This window comes from Molothrus aeneus, chromosome 3 (assembly GCF_037042795.1).
Source record: "Molothrus aeneus isolate 106 chromosome 3, BPBGC_Maene_1.0, whole genome shotgun sequence".
Lineage (NCBI taxonomy): Eukaryota > Metazoa > Chordata > Aves > Passeriformes > Icteridae > Molothrus > Molothrus aeneus.
In genome coordinates, this window is record NC_089648.1 from 20,050,664 (window position 1) to 20,073,417 (window position 22,754).

The following is a 22,754-nucleotide window of genomic DNA, read 5'->3' on the forward strand; positions in this document are numbered from 1 at the left end:
AGCTTGAGGAATCGTAAAACAGTGGAAAAGCTGTCCAAAGGGTACAAATAGCAGGCTCAAGTGAACGCGCAACAAATCCACAACAAACCAGCTATTTCCTTTCTTAAAACTATCAGGTATCAGGAATGATTATTTCTTCATGTCACTATGGGCAATATAAGACCATATCTTGGGTTTGGATTGTACTTCATGTTGTGCTTCCAGTGGCATCCATCATGGACCAACTCAGTTATGCACTAAGCATGTTCAATCAAAGTTTTAAGACATTATTGTTCAGTCAAAAGTATCAATAGTATAGAACAATAAAGAAAAAATATAATTAAATTTAACAGTGAGATGCAATGAAATCCTGAAGAGTTTTTTTAGGTGTTTTAAGAAGATTGTTTCAGGAGCAATGGAATTAATGGAAAGAGGCAGTTTTCCTTTTAGAAGATGTCCCCTACTCAGCCCAAAAATACAAACTGCTCCATTCTAATTCCTATACCCCTTGTGCAAAAGATACCACAGCTTGCAGGTAATCTCTGTGTATGGCTGATCACTGAAAATACACCAGCAGCCAACAGGGCCAGCTGCCAAAGCCAACAGCAAGTATCTTTCTCTTTTCCTTGCTAAAGCACTAATTTCAATAGCCTGCTTTTATCTGCACACCAGCTTTCATGAAACTATACAGGAGGCTGCCTCTGGGTCTTAAAGAAATGCATCAGATACCTTGGTTCTGTGCTCTTAGCTGGATCATGAGGGAGGAATTTGAGTTCTCAGCAAAGCTGTTGTCAAACTCGTTCTTCTCTGATAGAATACTTGAATTTGTTTCTTTATCCCAAGAAAAAGAGGATACTGCAGAACTTCCCCTTGCAGGTGTTTCTGGATTTCTAGAAGGTGTCTTTTCTTGTTGCCATGAAAACACAGATGAGGAAGCCTGATGCCGAGCAATCTCTCTGTGACTCAAAGAGCTTGGAGGATGAGGCTGGTTTATTTTCTGTGTCCAAAAAAAGAAGAGGATATACCTTTACACAGTTCCTTATCCAACATAAAACAAAATAGCTAATTTAACATTAATAGCTAATAGGTCATCATCATTCCACATAGTTATAACATTGCAGCACCCACCACTGCAAAGCCCTGATACACATCATTATTTTTTATGCTACGTAAATTAAATAACTTCAGCCCAAGATTCCAAGCATAGCTGCTACTTATAAATACAAACCAGGATATCAAAAAAAGAATTTTGACCTGTGTATCTGTATAAGTAACATACATAAATTTTTGTGTTTTTAAAGAGGAGTTTTTAAACTCAAACATGTTTTAAAATCAAAGCCTACATTTTTGCAGGCAAATGAAGACAAGTAAGCTGCAAAAAAAACCAATAAAAAACCAACCAAACAAAAAAAGACGTTTAGATTAACATATCTGACGAACATTTAGTTCTACTGGGGAACCATAGGTAAATTTAAAACACATTTAATTATTTAAACTTATAAAGAGTACTCCAAAATTGCTATAATAAAATCTGCCAGGTACAAGCTTTTAATATTTCCCCATAGAAAAATTAAACTGAACAAAAAAATGAGACTTTTTTCCTCCTTAAGTGAAAAAACCCCAAACAAACCAAACCACAAACAGTAAAGCCCCTATTCCTTTTTTAACAGGATTTTGAAATGCAGCTCATTTGAATTACTTTTTCTTAAACTAAATCCCTAAACCATGTAATACCCAGTGTGACTTCTCAGTCAAACCAGACAATATGCTGTTATCTAGGAACAGCTGTGCCAAGACCAAAAATCTATATTACATTGTCCAGAATGCTGTGTGCAATCCTGTAAAATAGCTTGTTAATGAAGAGGAAAAGAAAACTAATCATGCATGCAGTAATCATTTCCCCTACATGCCATTTAAATTTACAGTTTCTGAGACAGAAGTTTGAATCCAGAACTAGCCACAATGACAAACAAATGCTTCCTGGAATCATAGACTAGAAGTCTGAACCTATCAGGCATACCTTTTTCAAATTATGTTTTCCTGTGTTTTAGGAATAATACATCCTGTGATGTATTATTTCACTATTGTTTATTAAGATGAATTTTACTCACCATCTTAATTATTGCAAGTCTTACAAAATACTGTGTGGTCTTCAACTCTATTATTCAATTCTTTTTCAGAACACTAATCAATATGCTGAATAGCACAGGTCTCTTTACTAAGCCTTTTCAGGCTCCCCTGTTGACCATTCTCCAGTAAAAATGGACCATTTTTTGCCACTCTGCACTCAATCTTTTCCTTTAAATTTGCAAGAACTCCCTTTATCCAATTTTTTCCCTTTCATCAGTGTATATCCAACAACATTGGATATACAATGTTGCACTTGACTTACGCATTTTCTGATTTGTTCTTAAAAGAAAACCCCCAAAAGGTCTGAAATATGAGGCATTATTTGCCTTTATCAGCAAATGTTGACCTTTTCTCCATACGCCTACACATGCTTCAATAAACATATTGAGTCATGTTTCTAACAATTTGCTCAGGACAAAATGTTGGCCTGACTAAACTGTATTTCCAAGAAGCACCATTGGAAGTGGTTTTCTCTAATGTCATCATCCTCATCCCCTTCCAATGTCAAGAGGAGAATAAGGCAACATTGCACATCACAGTGATTAAGCAGTCCCACACTGCAGTGCCCTATCAATTAATGGGAAAATATTCTCTGTATCTAGTGATTTTTTTTTTAATTACTATTCATTTTATCAATCTAATTTAAAACTACTTCTGATTTCCAATTTGAGGCTGTGCCATAGATTCAAAAAAAGGCTCTGATATCAAAAAGTTTTTAAACCTTTACATAGTAAGTACCAAAGATAAAATTATTTCACATTTTCTGCAATGGTTTTTTTCCTTGAGGGCTTTCACATCATATTCATCTTGTTCTCAGAGATTAGCCAACACCATTCCTCCTTCATATATGTTTGAAAGATTTATGGGTGTCTATTTTCTAGGTGTGAATTATTACTCACAATATTTTTCAAGGCTATTTTATTATCGTATAGTATTTAACTTGGCGTAACTGACAGTGTTTTATCTTGTCCTTGCTTGCAGGAGACTTCCAGTTTGTGAAGGATGTGTTCTCATTTTTAATGTCCTCCTTTCCTTTGCTATTCAAAGAGGATGGCTTTTCCAAATTCTCCAAGATTACTTCTGAATGGCAGTACACACAGATTAATTCTCTTTTGCTTTTGAAATTATATTTTATGTGATGTATAATATTTTGCACTAGTTTTCTATTTCATTTTCCAAGTTCACTCAGTGGTTACTTAGATATCACACAAACCATTCCTAAGAGATACTTACTTACCTTAAGCTGGATGGTTCTCAGTTGTAACTCTAGCTCTTTATTTTCTTGTACTTTTTTCCTGTATTTTTCTTCTAGTTCTTCAAACTTAGCATCTACAAAGACAGGATGAATATCTGCCTTAGTCCAACCATTTTTCACCCAAATCAGCCAGGTTTACTTACCCCTATGGGTCCCTTCTGACTTGAAATATTCAAGGATGCAATTATCTTAATGAATTTAAGACTCCAGCTTTCAAAAGAAAATATCTCCCCAGAAATACAATTTTAAATAAAGGTAGGTAAACTTTAATCTTTTAATCACTTTAATATTTTCCCTCTTTCAGGCGTGCCATGCTTAGTGGAATGCTTGACATTGCCACTAACTGCACCCCTTTACAAATATGCATAAAGAAAGTAAAAGGAACAAGAGCAAGATTCTTGATATCTGATATCTTGATATCTGATATCTCAGATTTCTCACTGGAGTAAGACTGAGATGCCAAACTCACAGAAAAATTGTTCATAGCACTGAAGGAAGTAAGTAACACATATAATATATTGAACACATCAAAGTTTTTCAGCATAAAGAGCATAAGGATGTCTGACTACAGAATTCTCCACTTAAGGAAACTTCCTGTCATTTTTCCAGTTCATTTAAATATTTTTGATGTCCCTAATTTGAAGATAGAAGTGATGCTTTGAAATGGATATAGAGCATTAATTGTGTAGATTATCATACACAGTAACAGTCTGTGCAAAAAAATCCTATCCAAATAAATAACACATTTAACTATTGACTGCATTTTAGTTAAAGTACCTGTGGTAGAGGGAGAAATTTGTTCCCCACAACATGAAGGGAAGAGATGACACCAGGAACAGACATACAAAAGATTGCTGCAGCCTACTGAAGGATATTTTATTACTATTCCATGTCCATCCAGCATTGAAAAAATGTAATGTTTGTGATGTGTTCAATTTGTACTAATAATTTTGAAATTGAAACCTAGGGTGCTACAAAGTAGATGCTTTCATAATAACTTACATAAGAGGGGCTAGGAAACTCAGTACAAGTGTAATGTTTAAAATACTCAACCTTCCAAGAAAACTGACAGTCAACCATCTGTGCTGGAAGAAGAAAAGGATCATTTACCATTATTACTTTGAACTGGTGTTAAAGGAGCAGTAAAACTTTTCTGTGGAGTGCCACTGAATGATACATCTCCTGCAGTCAATGTTTGCTGACTTCTCTCAAGCTCACATTTGCATCTGTTTAGGAAAGAAGCAGCAGCAGAAGTTAATAATGGAAACTAAAAAGTTAATTAGCTATTTTTAACAGCCTGACATACACTAACAAATTATATGAGTCTAAGGACTTAGTTTAAAGATCAAGTCAAGACACATCCACTGAAAATTTTAAGGTGGTGCAACACAAAAATATAAATGACATATTTTATTTAGAGTTTCAACATAGTTAATCAATTACCCAGGAGTCATAGCTAAAAAACAAAATCAAACCCCAAGCAGAAGAAAATCTGTTAGAACTCCCTGAGGTCTTACTGTATGAAATTGTAGTTCAGCTAAACACACCCAAATAACTGTAAGCAAATAACTGAGAATATCAAATCTTACTCTTCAGTGAGCATCTTTGTGGCAGGAAACACAACTTTCAGTTATGTTCTGATACTGCACACTTTCAGACAACTATGCATACTTCATCAAAATGCAAGGGAATACTCTCCAGTCAACAGTGTATTTTTCATGTATTCCATTTACATCACTACCCAAAACACCACAGCAGACAAGCCATTTGAGGGAATTTTGGGAGCTTGAAGATACCAAGGCATCCAATGAAATCATAAAACTAGTTCAGAGGCCATACAGTAACTTTTGTCCTGCTCAGTGAGCACAGGTTGATGATAGCCCCAGGCTGTAGCCCATTGCATCAGTGACTCCACATTTGCCTTTTTATTTTCCCTCTCTTCTACAGCTCAATGCCAAGAACTCCTCTTCCAGAGGACCATCAGTTGGGATGAAGTGGCAAATGATCACGTACCAAACAAAAGGCAGCCAAATACAAAATTACAAACAATGGCCAAGAATGAGGCCATGTATCAGTTCCATGCACTAACTGATATTTTGTGATGAACAGTTATGTAAAATAATATAATGGGAAGGGGGAACTCAGCAAACTAGACTTAATTTTGGGAACACATAAATGGAACATGTATCCTCAGCTCACAGTCTCTTTCTCCCAACATTTGACAGCAGATACAGAGAACATTAGTGGGGTTCTATCAACCCTGTTGAATCTCATTAGATTCTTCACTGATGGATCTCAGCAACTCCTTACACAAAGTTGGTATTTCTACATGCCATAAATTATGTTGCATTATTTGTCACAGCCGTCAAATACCTCAACTCTCTTCAGTTTTCACAAAAATCAAAGAGAAAAATGAAAAAAAAGAAAAATTGAAAGAGCAACACACCTCCTCTTTATTTGCTTCTATTAGGACATGTATGAGGCATGAGGAAAAAAATTATGAAATAACCATTGTAAATATGTTAGAGACATACAGCAAGTCCTCACCTTTTCAGTTCTTGTTCTAGCCTTTCAATATCCTTCTTGCAGGAATTCAGCTGACCTGACTGAATGTTGACCTGAGATTCTTTTACTTGAAGATCATGTGAAATTTTCTGCTTTGCTTTCTCAAGATTATCACACAATTCCATCAAGCTCTGGTTTTCTCTTTTGAGTATTGCAGATTCATTTTTTTCACTTTCGACCTAGTTGGAACACAGAGACATTTTTGAAATTATCAACTCCTCTCTATAATTTGGTGCATTTATTATTTTAGGAACACAAAGCTCAGATACTTGAGGAGGGTTCAGCACAATGCTGTTATTTGCTTCCTAACACTTCAAAATCCTGACAGCTCTAAAAACCTCAAATGTACACATTGTTTAAATATTCCTGTGTGTGAACAAAACCCACATTTCCCAAAATTCAACTCAGTGACATTAACATTGCTATTTATTGATGAGATATGAGCTCTTCAAAAAATTCGTCAATCCCTAAATACTAATAATCATCATTAGTCCACATTCTTCACTGATCATCTCACTTCAGTTTCCAGCCTATCTTTAGCAGCCACAAGACCTTGGCTCACTCCACAAAGTGTGCACAATAATTATTAAAGGTCACAGCTTTGAAGATAGAGTCTGGAAGGAAAGATGTCCTTCTCCTCCCTGGAGGAACATCCAAGGGGCATCATGGCACAGTGTTGTTCTTTTGACTGACAATTGTATTACCTGCTGCTTCTGAGAGTTTTAAAGCACCCTTTTTTTTGTTTGGGGACCACAGCAGTTGCTTGGAATGGTTGAAACAATTTCCTGGAAACTCATGAGAAAAAACTCAAAGAAAACTACTAGGCTAAAGATTTTCTAGAAAGTTGCAGCAATCTAAAGGGAATAACAAGCAACCTTTGTAAATTGTCTCTGAGCTGTAGTCAAAGAACACAAAACAAAATTGAACCAAATGGGTCACTGCTGACCTGACACTTTGCAGGACCCTGACCAATCAGTTCTTTAGTCCCATGGTTACAGGGCTGACAGGGTAGAGTTCGATGAGGTGTAAAATTACACCCCTAAAAACTAGAAGGAACACCAAATCCTAAACCCCCAGTATCTTCAAGGAAAAAAAACTAACAAATAACATAAACTAAGAGTATAGGTATCTGTAGGCAAGGTGAAATAGGAAGAGGCTGCCAACTGTGCAGCTCTGGTATATAAAATAGGCCCAGTCCTTATAATGGATTTTAACGAGTATAACAATAAAATGTTTATTTTCCTAATCATAAAGAGCGGTAGAAAAACCTCAAAGTAGACATAAATAACTAGAAATGGACAATCATGCCAAAAAGATAGGAAACAGGAATTATATTACCAACCAAAAAGAACTAAACAGCGGAAGAATATGATAAGTATTAAGTAAGATGAAGATAAACAGTTTGTAATTCTGTGCTACCTTTCCTTTCAGTCAGGGAGAAGAAGCAAAACACTAATCCATTCCCTAACAACAACTACCAGAAAATAAACTGTTATAACAGTGTTTGGCAAGAAGAATGACATTTTGGGTTACCTTCTGCTTCTGTTTCTGCAAGGCTGCCTCCAAAGTTTCTAGCTGGTATTGCCTTTGCTGACGTTCTTTTTTAAACTTATCCACTTGACTTTCCAGCTCATGGATCTTCTGCAGGACTCTGGGGGACAGGCCCTCTTTCCATTCCTCCACAGCCCAGCTCATACTGGCCAGATCCTTGTTTCACATAGAATGGAGTATTACGCCTGAAACACAAAGACAACTACAATGACACCTGCCAAGAGGTGAAGTAAAAATCCCTTTTAAAGAAATTGCATCTTTTAAGCTCTGCAGAGATTAGAATACAGCATTCCACAACCTTACAGGCTTCCTGATCCAAACACCAAGCAGCACCTTAAACCATTAGGTCCTACTTTGACACACTTGTAGGCAGTTAGAAGCAGATCATAAAACCTCGCTATAACAAATCTCCTAGCATAAACAAGATTTATACTCTTACACCTGCATTTGACAGCTCTGCCTCAGGTGGCGGCTCCTCGCCAAAACACACGGTTCCGTAGGAGGCTCCAGCAACGCTTCTTTATTTACTTTCAAAGCAACGCGGCTGAGCTCGGGGTATCTCAGAGTACCTAAAACTAGAGACCAACGATAGGCGGAGCGAGCCCTCACAGACAGGGCGGCTGCCCGCCACCGTCAGCCCCGCGCCCCACCGCTCACTCACTGTTAAGCGCCAACCGGAGCCCGGCGACAGCGACTCGAGCCCGGCGACAGCTGCCACCACAGCCTCGGTACCCGCAACCCTCAGAGCGGCCGCGCTCCCGCCGCGACTCAAACCCAGCGCCACCGCCCCGCGGCCGTTAGTGCCCGCCCCCGCCATGCCGCGGCCCCGCGCGCTGATTGGCCCGCTCACCACGCCGCTCGCCACGAGGCCGCAGACCCGCCGCCAATGGGAGCGCAGCGCGGCGCCGCCCGCCCTCCTGAGTGGCTGGTTCGGAAGCGTTCAAACTCCATTGGAGGCGGCGGCGCAGGCCCGCGGCGGCCCCGAGGCCGTTGCCCTCAGGCGGGCGGGGCGGTGCCCTCAGCTGGGCGGGGCGAGCGGCGGGGCGGGAAGGGGATGAGGGTGGGATGGGGATGAGGGTGGGATGAGCGTAAAAGGGATGGAAGCGGCAGTTGTGGGGTCAAACGGTGGTGTTACATCTTTATCTAAACCCACTTTTCCAACCCCAAAGAGAAGCTGAGTTTTGAGAAAAGGGACCACAACAGGCTGTCCCGGTCGTCACCCGTTTATTGGGAAAGATCAATGGCAATATCCTGAAGTGCTTTCGCATTCAGTTCTGCTCCCAGGACTTGGGGTTCGTTTCTTCTTCAGTTTTTTTTTTTTTTTTTTTGAGGTGAGGGAGGCAATATAGCCCAATATTACACCGTTTCCTGCCCAGAAATACAAACTCAATCAAAAAGCTCCAAATAATTTGTACATATGGTCTAACACAGAGCATAGAATGGACATGGCAATAGTGAAGGCAGAAGGATTCTAAGGTTCCTGTGAAGTTCCCTGGGTACCTGTGACTGGTTTTTCAAACCCCCAGGTATTCCCCCCCTACCCCCTGGACTGCCTCTCTGAGGGGAGTTTTGGATTTGAAGCGCAATGTTCCTTTCCATCAGAATCTGTGACTTGGGATTCTATGATCTGATTGTCATTTTACCTATTTAAATGTTCTGCCTCTCATAATCGTTCTGAAAATATTTACTCAAGCACTGTTCTTTTAATCATATTTAGGAAATCAAGTTAAACAAATCTTCCGAGAAGTTAAACAGCTCACCGGTCAGCTGGTGAGAGCTCTGATTATAAATAAACACAGCACAACAAACCCACCAGCACATTGTTAAAAAATCTCCCAACTGTCTCCTGAACAAAACAAGCCATTGCAGTGATGGAACTGATCCATCATAAATACCTCTTCACAAATAATGATTAAAAAACCCCAAAACAACCAGACAGGCTAGAAATTTCCATGGTGAACTTTATGCAGGTGTTTCTGGGGGAGCAGCACAGAACAGCAGTGGAGCAGGAACTACTTTAGAAGAGTGGAAAACCCTCACACACTGCCAAATAATTAATGAAATAAATACTGCCAAATAATTAATGAAAGCTGAGAATCAGTCTGAACTGAAGGGGATCCTCTGCATGGTGGACAAGGGGCAAATGTTCTGTAACAATAAAATACTCATTATATGCTACTTTACAGTAAGTGTTTCCCATGGGACAGTAAAAAATGCTACTTAATCAATTGTAGAAGTTGAAGAGTTTTCATTTTCTACAGATGATATTACAGTGGGATTACTGATGGACATGGACCTCTAGCATTAGTTCATCATGATTAATCCCTCAGGGAAAGCTTCAGTGAAACAGCTTCAACTTCCATAACTGGTGGCATATTTGTCAGAAAGTAATGAATGAGTAGAGACAGCCTTCAGCATTCTTACAAGGCATGAAAAATGAAAAATCAGCTGCTGTGTGCAGAGCTTTTAAGATGCATCTGATTAATATCTGGATAACTGAGGCTAAAGGAAGGGAACCTGACCACTGTTGTCAACTTAAATATGAGAAAACACTTTTTCTGAAGCTGATTTCTAAGAATGGTCAGGTTTGTACTGGGTTAATGATTTACAAATTAATACTTTAATATTTGAAAACCTTTATGTAACTATTGCAGGAATTAACTAATTATCATGAAAGATAAAAAGACTCGTAAAGAGTACAGAAACTTGTTTTTTCTTTTGGCACATCAACTTATTCTGCACAATACCTTTGTAAGTGTCAACACATTAATTACCAGAAGTAAATACAAGAATAAAAATATTAGTAAATGTAAGATTGAATTATGAAATACAAGAATAAGATCAAATACTCTGAAAAAATAATAACAAGTTATAAAGGATGTTAATGGTAACCATAAGTTCATCAAACTCTTGTAATTTTCATTATTCTCTACTGACTAGAATTCTTACAGTCTTTCTAAAAGGCTCTCAAAATCCCCTGCGTTAGAGTTCCCCATGATTTTGAGCAAAGTCTACCTCAAGTCTTGTGAAATAGCTTTTCTCTGTCCTTGAAATTCCATTCCGTTTTTTGCCAAATGCCAAACATCACCATTTATGTTTTCTCACCTGAATTCCTTACTTCAATTTCTAGTAAGGGGCCAGAACAGTAAGTAGAATACAAAAACCACTAAAGGTTAAATTTGTATTGCTACAGCTTATGTCAGAGCATGTGACAGAACAAAACCAGAAGGGAAAGAAAGGAAAAGAAGTTCTGATGAGAAAATCTCTCCATTCTTGAATACAACAAGAAGCGGAAACCAGATGGAGCTTCTCCTCCATATTCTTCCTCACTGGACTCAGAATCCATCAGGAAAGGCCAGATTCATGTAAGTGTATATATAAAGATACATGCACATCAAAGAGCATTTGAGGAGTTGGAGCAATCCCATTCACACAGAGAGAGATAAATGGGCTGGGTACTCTGTGTCTGTGTACTTCCACCTTCCCAGCTTCCCTGGGGAGGCACCAAAGGCAGACACTCTGCCAGCCTGGGTGTGAAAGAGAAGATGGATCATTTTCCTCTGCCTCACCCAAACCCCACCCTGTACTAAGTGATGCCTCTTGCCTCTGGAAAACAAAATTCCCCATCTCTGCCAATGCAGGAAAATAACTGGGAAGATGGTGGCAGTTTAGGTGTCAGTACTGCAGCTGCACAGTTAAGTCTGCACTAACAGAACCAGTGAGCTACTGTTGTAAAACACAATGTTTGATTGTTTGTACACCCTTAGATTCCCTATTCTTCACATGGTTTTTCACAGAACACATAGCTTGTTGGGTGTTGAATGAATGTTAAGGTGGATGCCATTGGGATGCATAGAGAACCTTATACCTTCGATTTCTCAGCTGCCTTTTGCTCTTAAAAAAAAGTTGAAGTGACCTGCACAATCTTTTTTCACAGTTTATTAACAAAAATCAGGGACCACAGCATATCACAAATTGTAACTCTGTTCCCAATGGAGATGGGGGTGTTTCTCTAGTGAGTATTACAGTATTTTTATGTACCAATTGAAACTGTTACTGAAGCACTAATGCCTACACCTGTGCTAGGGTCAATTGGATGAATGTATTAGTGGATCAAATACCTAGAGTTGCTCTGTTGTTTGGGATCACACTGGCCAGTACATCCTACTAAACCTCAGTGGGGAGGTTTCCTAGTGCTGAGAAGGTGGCTGAGGTTACCTGGCTTGTCTAAGGTGACACAGTGGATCACATGCAGGTGCTGGATTGGGACCCACAGCTGTGGCTCCTGGAAGTTTAAAACACCTCCAGGCAATGTTGCCACACAGCCAACCTCCCTTCTGTCCCCCACCTTGTCACTGCTCCTTTGTGACAACTTTGGTGCAGATCTGAACTGCCAGGTGAGAAGGGTAAACAGGTAAGGGATATTATGTTAAGCAAAGACCTTTCTGATAGCATCACATGTACACATATTCATTGGGCTGCAAACTGCTGCATTGTGTGGTAAGGTAAATGCCTGTTCCAGCTCAGCAGGTGGAGCAGGGATATGCAGGAGAGAGTGAAGAGGGCTGTGGGGACACCAGCTCAAATGAGTTAAAACATCATGTAACAAGACCCTAAGTCCCTGTGCTCTAATCTGTAACACCTATCTGTCACAAATGATAGTAAGAAACCTTTACACAATAAATGAATTCTTGGGTTTAATAACCAGTGTGTTTTACAGGGATAAAACGGACCTACAGCTCCTGCTTTCAATTAAGTCCCTGGTATATTTAGGACAATTATTCTGAATAATTTTCATCACAAGAAAGTATTCTCTGACCTTTACATGCAGTGTAGTATTATTGTGATTTTTTTTAATAATCTGCAAACTTCTGCATAAGTGTTAACTTTAAAGCTGCTGAGCAGTTACAATGATAGACCCACTACAATAAAAATAGTAAATTATTTAACCATATAAAGGATTGAAAACCAGGGTGCTTGTTAGTTGATGTTAGTAAATGCTAGTTTTGAATGTAAAGTTACTTGTTTAATGCTTGTTAGTATATTGGAAGGGTGGAGGAAGAAAGCAGACATCTAAATAGAAATGTTTTTTATGTAAGTAAACACATACCCTCCTACCTGAAGATGGCTTTGCAACTATAACAATAGTTACACTAGTGAGAAGGTATTCATGTCTTTCTTTCCCGTTCTAAAAACATTATTTTCAAACTCTAACAGCCATTAGCATAATGCTTAAAGGGCATACAGTTAAGAAAATTATAAATAATTATAGCAATTACATTATGATCTAACACATCAAGTCCATATTGTCAAGGGCTTCAAATTACCAGTTACTAAACTGTAAATAACATTGGAACACTTTTTTTCTTTAATGGTGATTTCTCTCTCTTTATAGGTCTGTTGCCAACCAGAAATGACAATACCAAGCAAATGTTTCATGCTACATATGTTAACACAAAAATACATCCAATATACTATCAAACATTGTTATTTCTTATGGGCAATGAGTTACCAGATTTCAAAGGGCATTTGGTAAGATGGGAACATGTATCGTTCATGGTCCAATCTTCCCTAGCTTTCATGGATGTATAGCTTGCATCTCCTTTGGCCTCTTTTTTAGAACTGTGTGTTTAACCACACACAAGTACATCTACTGTGAATATCATCCTCTTCTAACCAGAGAGAAAAGCAGTTTAGAGAGAAGTGTACTACATATAAACTAAAAGGCTTTTTTATAGCCATCTCTGACTCCTGCCACCTTTTCTACCACCTTTTTAAAATGGGGAATTTAGAAAATGCCAGCTGGTAAGTAAGGTTACTTCTACTTCTTGTCAGACCTCGCTAAGGTTTGTTTTTTCTTTGGCTTACATTCAATAATTTTCTCCCTCTATCACCTTTAACTACTTTATTAACTTTTCTTTTTCACTACTTTTTAATTTCCCTTTTCCTCAAAGGCCATCTCTCCCAGTGGTACCTGGCCATGATATCTGCATGATTGCCTTCACAAACCTGAGTTTTGCCTTTTTGTTGGCTTCTCTGTTCTAGGTTCTTGATCGTTTATCATAGCTGCTTCTGCTATGTTTAATATTCCATCTGAACATCCCCCTCCTATGAACTACCCAAATTAAATTCTTGAGATCATACTTTGTTTCTCCTTTGTTATGATCTGGAATGCACATAAGAATTCAAGTTTTGTTGCTTTCTAATCACTGGTCCAAATTTCAGCTTTTTGTCATCGAAGTTGATTTGTGTTTTTATTATTTTTTGAACATCCACATTGGCCAGGAAAGATACAAATCTAAACCCTTTGGAAACACCAGTTCTGACAGTAATTACTTTCACCTCACAATACACAGTATTGTATAATTTAAAGAAACTCCAAATTTCCACTTCATTCCCCCCTAAAGTCTACCAACCAAGACTGTGTTTGGCATGATTTTTCCTTCTGGCCAAACATGACCCTGACTGACTCTTGACAAATGGGTGTTACCTTCTGAAGTACTTGCACAGTGGGTCTCTGCATTTGCACACATCATTCACAGAAGCTGAGGTTGTGCCCACATACTAAAAAATAAATGAGGCTTCTAAAACAAAAACAATATGGAGTTTTCTGAAAAAAACCCCAAAACAACCCAAACCTGCAGACAGGGGTTTTTGGTGGGGTGAGGGAGAGGGGAGTGGGTTTTGTTTTTCTTCCCCCCAGAAGTGGATAAAGGCAACTGTGTACAAACTTCTGCCTCATGGGTTGTGTTCAATGGATCTCATCTGGATTTACACAGGACTGCTTTCTATTTGAATCTGTGTGGGTTACTTTGAGCCCAGGTAATTCTCTCAGGTACTGGACACTCTTCTCCATGGTGTTCCACCTGCTTGGGCACACCACTAGATCATCCTAGAAAGAATTCTTTTCCCTCATGCGTGACAGGAGTCACCAGAACACTCAAGGACATGTTCAGAACACTGAATTCTTTCATATATCAGATGGCTTATCTGCTGGTATCTCCTGTTCAGCTTCCAATTCTTGCTCAGTGCAAGACTCAGATAAGCCTTTCCACTCATCATTATCCCTGTTAAAAGGTTAAGTCTTTACCTCATTTCAGCCCTGCTGACTGCTTGCCATCTGACTTAACCTGTCCACTGACAGAGGGCTTTAGGTCCACAGTGTGTCTGCAGCCTGAAACCCAGGATCTAAGCTGAAATATTGGTTTTCTGACAACCAAGAATTCATTGTGAGGAAATTACACTGTTATTTATTATACACACACACACACACACATACACATATATATATATAAATTTATATGTATATTTAATGCATGTATTTATCTGAGACTCTATATTTGCTTTGTGTTTTGTTCACTTGTTAGTCAAACAATTTATTAGACAGTGATATAATTAAGAACATCCCTTACACCATTCATGACAAAGTAATCAAATCACTTATTAGTCTCTACATATCTTAATGTTGTCTCTAAAATCTTCCAGTGTTTCTCTGTGAAAAGTTTGTTTATTTAAGACAAAAGTACACTTCCTTCCCTCACCCTAACCACCCCAACATTTGTTCTGCTATTGTTACAGGCAAGCTCTACAGTGAATTTTCAGTCACCCAACTAACTGTAGTAGGAAACCCACCTCAAACAGCCATAGTTTATGAGCCACTAACTGAAATGATCCAACAGACTATGTATGGAAGGAGGAAACAACTGCTCTCTACATCTTAATGACTTTGGTTATCATTTTATCTCCTCACCTCTTCCAAGTCTAAATGTCAACAGTTTTATTGATATTTCCTATACTATTTTTTATTAATCCTTTCCAGGATTTTTTTTTATGCATTTCAAGTCTTTCCAGAGCATCTAGCTTATCATGCAAATGACAGTCAGCATAGAAAATAATATTTATATGTACACCTCTCAGCATCCCAAACTGCTCTAACTCAGAGCAAGTTCCCTGTTTGTTTTGACCAAAAGTGAGAATAAGAATCAGAGTTTTTTTTAGAAATAATATACAGATTCCAAAAAGCCGAGACACATTTAGCTGAGGTTTTATTCTTTTACAGTACACTTCAGAAAACAATTTCAGAAAACTTTAAAATCTGGAGTTTCAGAGTGCTCTCATATCCAAGCATGGTCTTAGACCAATTTCACAGAGATAAGCAAATATTAATGGCTCAATTCAAGTTACACAGGTTTGTGACAGTCCCAAACCCACATTTTAGATTATGACATTAGCTCTTTGCTTTCTCAAGAAACCATTTATCTCTGAGTGGTGACAAAGTATTTTCAATGGGGTGTCCACAGTCAGACACATAAATCCATGCTGAGATGCACAAAGATTATCAAGTGGGCAGCCACTAAAGCATCTACAAATCAGTGGTGTGTACTGACTTCAAGGCAAGGTGAAAAACTAAGTTCTGCTAAAAGCTAGTAATTTTTTTTTTGTTTGGGTTGGGTTGTTTTTTTCATTTTTTTTCTTCTTTTTTTCAAGAGGCCACTGTTTTCAGAAATTTGAAGACCTAATACCATGCTAAATGGTACATTCAAAAATATCCAAATTGGTAATCCATGAAAACTGTAAAAATGTTATTCATTCTGTCATTGGACAGCAGTAACAGTTGCATAGTAAGCTACATTCATCATCCCAAACCCCTCTGGAGTACTGGCAACCATGGAATCAAAATTTCATTACTTTATTCACAAATACTAAAAAGTTTTTTGTTTTACTGCCATCACTGGAGACCTGAAAAGAGACATAGGTATTAAATAAGTCCTCAGGCAGAATACAACCCTAAGGAAACTAGAATATTCAACACAGCATAGTTTATTTGCACAGATAATCAACCAAGACTTACTACAAGACTGGGTGCTGGCTAAGTTGTGATAAGCCATAGAGTATTATAACATGTTAGCTCATGCTTGGTGGTAACAGGTTTGTTTTCCAAGGTTGTGTAATCCAAATTCCTTTTCTAAGAGATGATTTTGAGAAGCACTATTAAATGGAGTAATTAATGAGAGCACTGAATACCAGAGAAGTTGGTTTGTTGTTTTGTTTTTTTTGGTGGTGAGCTTCAAACATTTAAAGTATCAATTTATAAAGAACTAATATGATTTTAGGAATGGCAATTTCTGCTAGTGCACTAAGTTTCTGCTTACATTACAATCAGGTCAGCGTACCCAGCTGTAGCACATGACAGAGATTTTAGGAACACAGTTAAGGTCACATTTACAATACAAATCGGGAATGTGTTGCAACTGCATTCTTTGATTTGATTGTAATGTAGATGACTGTAAAGCTAATTAAACATCACCTACTGTTCACAGGAGAAACCACCAGATGTTGCTTAAGCACATTTTAAAGACAGTTTTGTATGAAACAGGTTATGACATGGCTTCACCAACCAACAAGGACTGAGATTATTCCAAGTTATAACAAGATTCTTTAACACACTCAAAATATATTTAATACAGGTTTTGCTATCAAGGTGCTAAGCCACTTCAAAATTCCTTGCACAGTTTCATAACAAATGTCTCCTATATTTTGACATAGATAGTCAGTTTTCCTCTGCTGATAGTTAACCATTTGATCAAGCTGAATGGTGTTGGGCTTTATTTTCATGAGGGTTTGAGAAAACATTCAGGCCTACCAAATCCAAAATTTGGGTTAAAAAAAAAAAGTCTCTCTCCTTTATGTTGCTTTCATCTGGAATCAAAAAAGCACCTTCTTAAGATCATTATCATTATCTCAGTTTTCAGACAAGAAAACAGACACAGGGATGTGCTGCTACATGCCAAACATCAGCCAAAAACCTGGTAGCTAAGGTAACTGAGGTACAGTCCTATGTCAGTGAGTTATTTCCCATTTGTTGAGATGTTTCTATTTGTATGTTATTTAGATATTTATTCTATTTTGTAGAGCACTTAATACAATAATCCTGGTGATACTGTACAAGGATACAGTGTAAAAATTAATTATACCAGAGCAGAAGAAATATTCTTGAGATAGAATCCCAAAATCATTACAAGTCAATAAAATCTCTAAATATAATTTAGAGGTGCCGTGTTTTCAGGTAAAAAAATTGCTGTAAAATTCCCTAGCAGCATAGAAAGATAGTACCTAATCCAGCTCACATATGACTTGGTACAAGATTAACCATCAAAGTTTGCTGGATGGTTGAAATTTGAACCAGCACAGGCATCTGGAACCAAATCAATAATTTGTATCTTGTAATCTTTGTAATTTGTAAAAATAATTTTTTACCTCGAATTCTTGAAACAGTTTAAGTAACACCTAAGCTAGTTTTAGTCTCTAATTAAATCACTCCCCAATTAGCAGATAAGAGCAGTTAGTTTTAATCCTAAATTCATATACTCCTGACTGCTCTTGAGGAACAAAGATATATGTAAAGATTGCAGGTTTTAATAGCCCTAGAAAACTGTAGTAGCACCAACACAGCAGATTTGCATATGGAAACCTCCTTGCAGGAACTGGGAAGTTTGGTGTTTTAAAGCACCTACTGCTACAGTCTCTGAAAGTCTAATACAGATACCAATCACTCCATTAAGTAATCTCATGAAAAGTAATGATCGTCACAATTCCTAGTTTTGGGAATTGTTCTCTTGGTTGGGTAAATTTGCAATGCATTTTAATTTGCAGAATTTGTTGAGCTGACCTTGCTCTTGCTGAGAAGCAGTATGATTTTATTTATTCTAGTTACTTTCATTTCTTCTAGGGGACCCGATCCTGCGGGTGACCAATATTCAATATTCCAAATCTCCCCCCGGAAATCTTCCCATCCTTCAGTGTGTCAGTGACTCTTGCAACATTGTTTCTTTTGCAGTTAAGCTCCCTAAACAAGTTTATTTCAAATGCTGAGAGACCTGAGAAAGTGAAAGCGAGCAGCTGCAAACTCAGAATCCGACTAAAAGGCTTTAGGGAACCAGCTCACCACCTTGAGGCACAGATGCAAAAGTCATTATTTACAGAACAGCATCCTTACATCTGGCCCATCGTGGGGAGGACAGGACAGCAACCAAACAAGTTAAATCCTAGTTTTGATGTGTACTACCCTAATTTGTAACTTTCTATTCAGTAAGGTAATCCCTTTTCTATCAGTTCAGAGCACAGCAGCTCCATGATCCATTTTATCATCTAATTCTGACACCTGATATTTTTTCTAGATTGTTACACTAAGCTCTCGTATCTACACAGGGTCAAGTACAACTCAAGTTTAAATCTTAAATGGTGTCACTTCTCAGTGCCTCAGTGTAGCTGTATGTAAAATGGGGATAATTACTTACTTCATTAAGGTGTGGTGCTTGTAAAATGCTTGAGAGTCTCAGATGAAAAGAAGTGCTTGCAAAATGTAATTATAATATTATTATGCCAGAGGTAAAGCATAGACTTGTGATTCCATGTACAGTGTTTAAATACAATTACTTATCTATCAAAATCAAGAATCTGTGCTATTTCTCTTTCTCTCAGCTCCTAATCCTCTTAACATTAATAATCTGAGTAATCCTGACTCCAGTGAATCTGCTCACTTACTCCTTCAGTAAGGTGTACAAAAACAAACAGTAACAGCAACTCCAACACAGTATCAATTCTGATTTATCACTATTTTTAATATTTTCCCCTGTTTGCAAGAGTCCTTAACTTTCTCAGTGTCACAGTTGTTTTAAAGGGATACCTGCATTTGAGATTTCTGTAGATGCCCATTGGTACTAGAGGTATTTGTACACACTTTCTAGAATGTGGATTATTTTTGAAAAGTAGATAATTTTAAGTAAGTGTAGTTTTTCAGGCAAAAATAATTTTGCAAATTAGCCATTAGCTATGATGCATTAGAGTATCTACACGTAATTTCCAATATTCACATTGCTCTTAAGCCTACTTGATTTGGTGTGATATATTCAACACTGTTGGTAGCTTCAACCTTCCTGACAGTATTCCTACAGTGTGATGTGTCCTTTTGTTGTTTACACCAGGCATCAGATGGGCTTTCCCACATCTGCCAAGTCCTGGGCATTTCGTGTAATTACAAACCACCACGTTTTAGGCCAACTTCAGGTTTTCTCTTGCTGGCTTTCCAGCAAAGCACAGAGGCATGACGGCGGCATCGTGAGTGTTTTCCCATCAGGGGTATTTTACCCCCTGTGCAGCTGGAAGAGCAGGGGTAACCACACTTCTACAAGTGAGGGTCACACAGTAAGCAGGAGACCGAAAGGGCTGAGATGGGAAGAGCAGAAGCAAACACAGGGAGGAATGGAGAGAAAAGATGCTGTCGCGCAAGGCGGCAGGAGATGGACAAGGAGTTAAGGAAGGGCAGAAAGTGGTTACAGAGAAGCAGGGCGGCACCGCGCCTTCGTACGGGAGGGCTGGAAGGAGGATCTCAAGAGCTCCCAGGCCCACGCGTGCAGAGCCTGTCTCAGCTCCCTGCCCGCCCATTCCCAAAGTCTGTCTGGGGGTGCCCCCCAGAGCAGCTCCCCCGGAGCTCCCGGCCGGGCCGGGCCGACCCGTGCGTGGAGCCCAGCGGCGGGAGGGCCGGGAAGGAGCCGGCACCGCACCTGGCAGCTCTGCCCTCCTCGGGAGAGCCGCCGCCGGCACCCGCCCGGATTGGCAGGAGCCTGCGCCCTCCTCTTCCTCCCTCCTTTTCCCTCCTCCGCGGGGTGGGTTTCAACCCTCCTCCGCCCTCCTTGGGGAGGGGGTAAGAGTTAAAAAAGAAAACAGAAAAAAAAAAAAAAAAACCAAGAAAGAAAGAAAGAAGGAGAAAGAGAAAAGAAATCCCAAGTCCGTCCCCGACGTCTCCGGGCCCCGCGGCCGCAGCGGCCGCCCCACATTCCTGGCATTCCTGGGCCGTGACTCCCCGCGCCGCCCCAGCCCCAGCCCGGCCCTGGCCCCGCCGCCTCCAGCTCGCCCGCCCGCCGGCCCCGCTCGCCCCCGCGGGACACCAGTCTCCTCCCTCCCGCCCTGCCTCCCTCCTTCCCGCACCCCGCGGCCGGCAGCAGCAGCTCAGGGCGCCCGGCCCTCCGCGCCGCCACCGGCGGCCGCAGAGCCCTCCCGGCCGCCCCGCCGAAGTTCCCCGCGGTGGCCGGGCCGGGGCGGCGGGAGCCGCTCTCCCTCCGCAGCGCCGGTGCCGGCGGCAGCCGCTGCCCGCGGGCCGGGACCGCCGCCTCCCGCGGGCGAGCACAAAGCCGGAGCCGCCGCGCTGCCCAGCAGGTAAGGAGCCGCCGCCGAGTTCGCTCGAGTTCGGGCGCGTCCCCGCGCAGACTTTGAAAGAGCTCGAGCAGCGCCTCGCACTCGGAGTGTGCGGTCGGCAGCGTTTGCATGGGGCTGGCTGTGCGCGGCAGCGGGCTAGCACAGCTCCGCCGTGGGTGCGTCGCTGTCTGTGAGCCACCAAAATAGCCATGCTGGAGTCACAAATGCCAGTCGGTGACCTGCGATAAGCGAGTCTTGGACGGTCCGTCCAGCCCGTGAATTTAATCTGTTAGACACTCAGATAACGCAGATTTGTCTAGTCAAGAGATATTTGTAAATAGCGAGGATCGGCTATTTACAGGGCTCCGTGCTGGGCTGCCTCTATTTACATCGCGGCATGCCCGTGTCTGCCTTCCCTCCGCCCGGGGCTTTACCTTGCTCTTTGTTAGTTACAGTCAAGCCTAAACTGGCCGTCTTCGGCAAGTCTGTAACTCTGCCGAGTGCTGCAGCAAAGATCGTAGGGAGGTACAGAAGAGTGACATCTGCTCTCGTTTCTGATGTGGCAAAGTCGATGAATTGTTAAGATCTCAAACCAGCTCACTTTATTGGGGTGTATTTGGGACGAGCGTTACATAATGTATGTGTGGTATGTGGATATGATGTGTGCTGGAGCTTTTCTATCGAGTATGTTTTATCTCTCTGATTCGCATAAAATATTCATATGTTTCCATTATAAGCGACTCTTTGGTTGTAACTTTAACAAGTTCCATTATAAGCGACTCTTTGGTTGTAACTTTAACAAGGTGGGAACAGTGACCCGTAAAAGGCTCAGATTCGATATGTTGTTGCCCAAGAAGTTTTCTGGGATTTTTGGCATGTAGCCTGAAACCATGGAAGAAATGCGTTTACCAGAAGCCAGTTCTTTTTACTTTAAACTTTATGCAGATAGTTGCTACAGGGTTTGGTTTTTCCAAAACCACTGTTACATGCTGCAGTTCTTCAGAGTTTGGAAAAATATTCGTAAAAAATGGCTCCCCCCTAAAATCACAAGTCACCACCTGCCAAGTTCCATATTATGAGAAGAGATAGTTCTTTTTGAGGGGAGATGTGAGGGGAGGCAGTCCCAGCAGGGACTGTGTTCTCATTATCCAGCTGAGAATGTCCCATCAAATATGAGTGACAAAATTAAACAGCTTTTGCTCTTGGCCTCTGGGGGTTTTGTTGCTGACATCTAGTAGTTGTTACGTGGTATAAAATAGAGCGTGTGTTGACATTATAGTAATGCCAGTAGGCTTTAGGACCTGTTCTGTTACTGGCACTACTTGAACTCTTTCTGGTATCTTTAGAAGGCTGTGCCAGAGTCGCTTACAGACAGAGGGCACTTGTGTATATCTCACGGGTCATGATACAAAACTTTGCAAACTTATGGGCTGAAGCACAGCCCATCAGCTAAAAGATAGTCCCTAAAATCTGTGGCAGAGCTTGTGGGCCATCAGTTCTGCCAGTGCATTTGTGAGAAGCTGTATAAAGTATGTCTGCCTTGATGCATCCTCAAGGAATCCAGTGGTGCATACCAAGGCCAGAGTGAGGGCTGCTGGGCTGATCTCTATACTGAGCAATAAGAGCTTTTGTATGTAGATTATATTTAGAGTTTTACACGTGCCTTTTAAACGTTTCCGTAATAGTAGCAGAAGTAGCTTTGGTGCAGCGTTGTTCATGAGGGTTAATTAGCAACCAGTGTTAGTACTAATGACTGACTTTTCTCCTGGTCATTCTTGTCCAGCAGAAGCCCATGAGTCAGTTATTGTAACTTAGGTATGGAATGGCTTTCTATGAAATGCATCTACTCTTGTGCACTTAGCAAATTGCTTTGGCCAATTGCTTTGGCTCCTCCAATCATGGAGAAATGATTTACATATATACACACAAATAGAGTTGTGTGCATAGTTCTGATAACTCTATGGCTTCATTTTTCTTTGTTTATAGAGCTGAGCCAATCTGCTGCTCTTCATTCTGTTTCTCATCATATGCAGTGAAGCTATGTTTGATTAATTGTTACTTAGGTAGCTCATTTAATATA

The 22,754-nt window shown here is 40.1% G+C and overlaps 1 protein-coding gene across 1 annotated transcript in view; it reads right to left on the reverse strand.

The window, feature by feature from the left end:
- The window catches only part of CENPF (centromere protein F), a 34,042-nt gene extending 26,418 nt beyond the window's left edge, over positions 1-7,624 (reverse strand). Inside the window, exons 1-5 of the mRNA XM_066547841.1 lie at positions 7,463-7,624; positions 5,912-6,108; positions 4,475-4,590; positions 3,347-3,438; positions 709-976 (exon numbers count right to left, since the gene is read on the reverse strand). Coding sequence (XP_066403938.1) covers positions 709-976; positions 3,347-3,438; positions 4,475-4,590; positions 5,912-6,108; positions 7,463-7,624 — 835 coding nt within the window. The remainder of the gene's footprint in view (positions 1-708; positions 977-3,346; positions 3,439-4,474; positions 4,591-5,911; positions 6,109-7,462) is intronic.
- Positions 7,625-22,754: the final 15,130 nt, after the last annotated feature.